This window comes from Penaeus chinensis, chromosome 27 (genome assembly GCF_019202785.1).
Source record: "Penaeus chinensis breed Huanghai No. 1 chromosome 27, ASM1920278v2, whole genome shotgun sequence".
NCBI classification, from domain to species: domain Eukaryota; kingdom Metazoa; phylum Arthropoda; class Malacostraca; order Decapoda; family Penaeidae; genus Penaeus; species Penaeus chinensis.
This window is the reverse complement of record NC_061845.1, coordinates 8,964,490-8,966,989: the sequence shown is the minus strand read 5'-3', so window position 1 is coordinate 8,966,989 and position 2,500 is coordinate 8,964,490. Positions and strand designations below refer to the sequence as shown.

At 27.2% G+C, this 2,500-nt stretch overlaps 1 protein-coding gene across 3 annotated transcripts in view; it reads left to right on the top strand.

Annotated features, from left to right (window-relative positions):
- Positions 1–2,500, top strand: part of LOC125039635 (ETS-related transcription factor Elf-5-like) — an 8,529-nt gene that overhangs the window by 4,412 nt on the left and 1,617 nt on the right. For all 3 annotated transcript variants that reach the window (XM_047633794.1, XM_047633793.1, XM_047633792.1), the window contains one exon: positions 2,283–2,475. In XM_047633794.1, the coding sequence (XP_047489750.1) occupies positions 2,283–2,475 (193 nt within the window). The remainder of the gene's footprint in view (positions 1–2,282; positions 2,476–2,500) is intronic.

Sequence of the window (2,500 nt, the reverse complement as noted above, 5' to 3'; positions counted from 1 at the left end):
TAGATTCAGGAACAAAGTGCCATCCACTTTCAAGTGCCAGCTTTAGCATGATGCTCGAGATTCACGCAACACCGAACATACTACATCATCTAGCTAAAAGTTTTCTTGTAGGAAAGTACTACCAAAACTGTTAACCGGGCTTCCGCGAGAAACCGTAAAATGATAATGTGCTATTACAAAATGATAGTGATTTTAATTGATCATTCATAATTCCTACTTGACAACACGTCACAAACACTTTCCAGGCTCCAACATACTCGTACGTGTCATAAATAGTACAATGTATAATATACATTGTACTATTTATACACAATATGTAGTGGTTCCTTGGAACATGAAAAATTATTACAAGATTCCCTCCTAGGTGTAAAGGTTGGCAATCACTCGGTTAAACCAAGAAGTTTTGTAACACTGTAACTAAGTGGTATCCCGTGCATGACTCGCGGGCAGCATGCCTGACTGCTGGCCTTTCTGTCCAGGAAATATTTTACGAATGAAAGATTGCTCAAGTCCTCATCTCGAAAGTGGATTTCTTTTAAAGAATTTTGTGCAATGATACTGATACGTTAATACCAACTATACCACACCTTTGCTAAGAAAGTGAATCATGCATCGAGTAATTATATATTAGGAGTACGTTGCAATGGCAGTAAGAGAGTTTTCTCATACAAAATGCTTTTGAAATTATTTTTAGTGTTATTTTTGTTTTTAGCATCATTATTATTATTAGCATATGATAATGGTAATATAATTGATAATGATAATATAATTAATAATGATAATAAAATTAATAATGATAATAATAATGGTAATGATAATAATATTAATAATAATAATAATAATAATAGTGATGATAACAATTATTAGTATCATCATTACATCATCATTATTATCACTTTTATTATTATTATTATTATTATTATTATTATTATTATTATTATTATTATTATCGTCAGTATTATTCATTATTATTATTATTATTATTATCATTATTATTATCATTGATGTTGTTGTTGTTGTTATTTTCGTTATTTTTATTATTATTATTATTATTATTATTATAATTATTACCATCATTATTATTGTTATCACTGTAATTATCCTTATTATTATTATTATTATTATTATTATTATTATTATTATAATTTTTGTTATGATTATCTATTATGTTGTTGCTATTACTATTATTATTATTATTATTATTATTATTATTATTAGTAGTAGTAGTAGTAGTAGTAGTAGTATCATTATTATTACTATTATTATTATTATTATTATTATTATTGTTGTTGTTGTTATTATCATTGTTGTTATTATTATTATTATTATTATTATTATTATTATTATTATTATCATTATTATTGCTATTATTATTATTATTATTATTATTATTATTATTATTATTATTATTATTATTATTATTATTATTATCATTATCATTATTATTATTATCATTATCATCATCATCATCATCATTGTTATTATTGTTAATGTTAATGCTGTAAGGCTTTTATTGTTGTTGTTATTAGTATCATTATTAATATTATTAATTTTATCATCATCATCATTATTACCATTATTATTATTATCGTTATTTCCATTATCATCATCACCATCACAGTGAAAGCAATTGTAATGTTGAAAATAATAAGGGTGATAGTGGTGTTGATACGATAGTAACAATTATAATTATAATAACGATAATGACAGTAACAAAATAATTATGATAATGATAATGATGAAAATGAGAATATTAGTAGTAGTAGTGGTAGTAATGATAACGATAATAATAATAACAATAATAATAATAAAATAATAATAACAGCTAATAGTAATGATGATGATGATGATGATGATGATGATGATGACGATGATGATGATGATGATGATGATGATGATGATGATGATGATGATGATGATGATGATGATAACAATAAATAATAATAATAATATAAATAATTTCAGTGGTAATAATGTGACTAATTCTAATAAAATAATAATCATGATGATGATGATAATAATAATAATATCAATAATGATGATAGTAATAATAATAATAATAATAATAATAATAATAATAATAATAATGATAATCGTAATGATAATATTAACAATACTAATAATCATGATCGTAATACTAATGAAAATGATAATAATGATGATTGTTGTTGATTTGTACATAGTGAGTTTTTCTACCATAGCATCAACACGGTAGAGTGTTTTACCCTTCAACAACAACATAACGACTCACTTTTCCCTCCCTCTCCTCCTCCTCCCTTCAGAACGCGGCCCCAAAAGCTGGGAGTTCCTCGTCCGCCTCCTAGCTGACTCTCGAACCAATCCCTCGGTGATCCGCTGGGAGGACGAAGTTGACGCGACTTTCCGGCTCACGCAGCCAGACTCGATCGCCAGGATGTGGGGGGCCAGGTCAGGGAAGCCCAGCCTCTCGTATGTGAACTTCGCGAGGGGTCTGAGGTAAGGCCGGGGGTGTTGGCGAGTG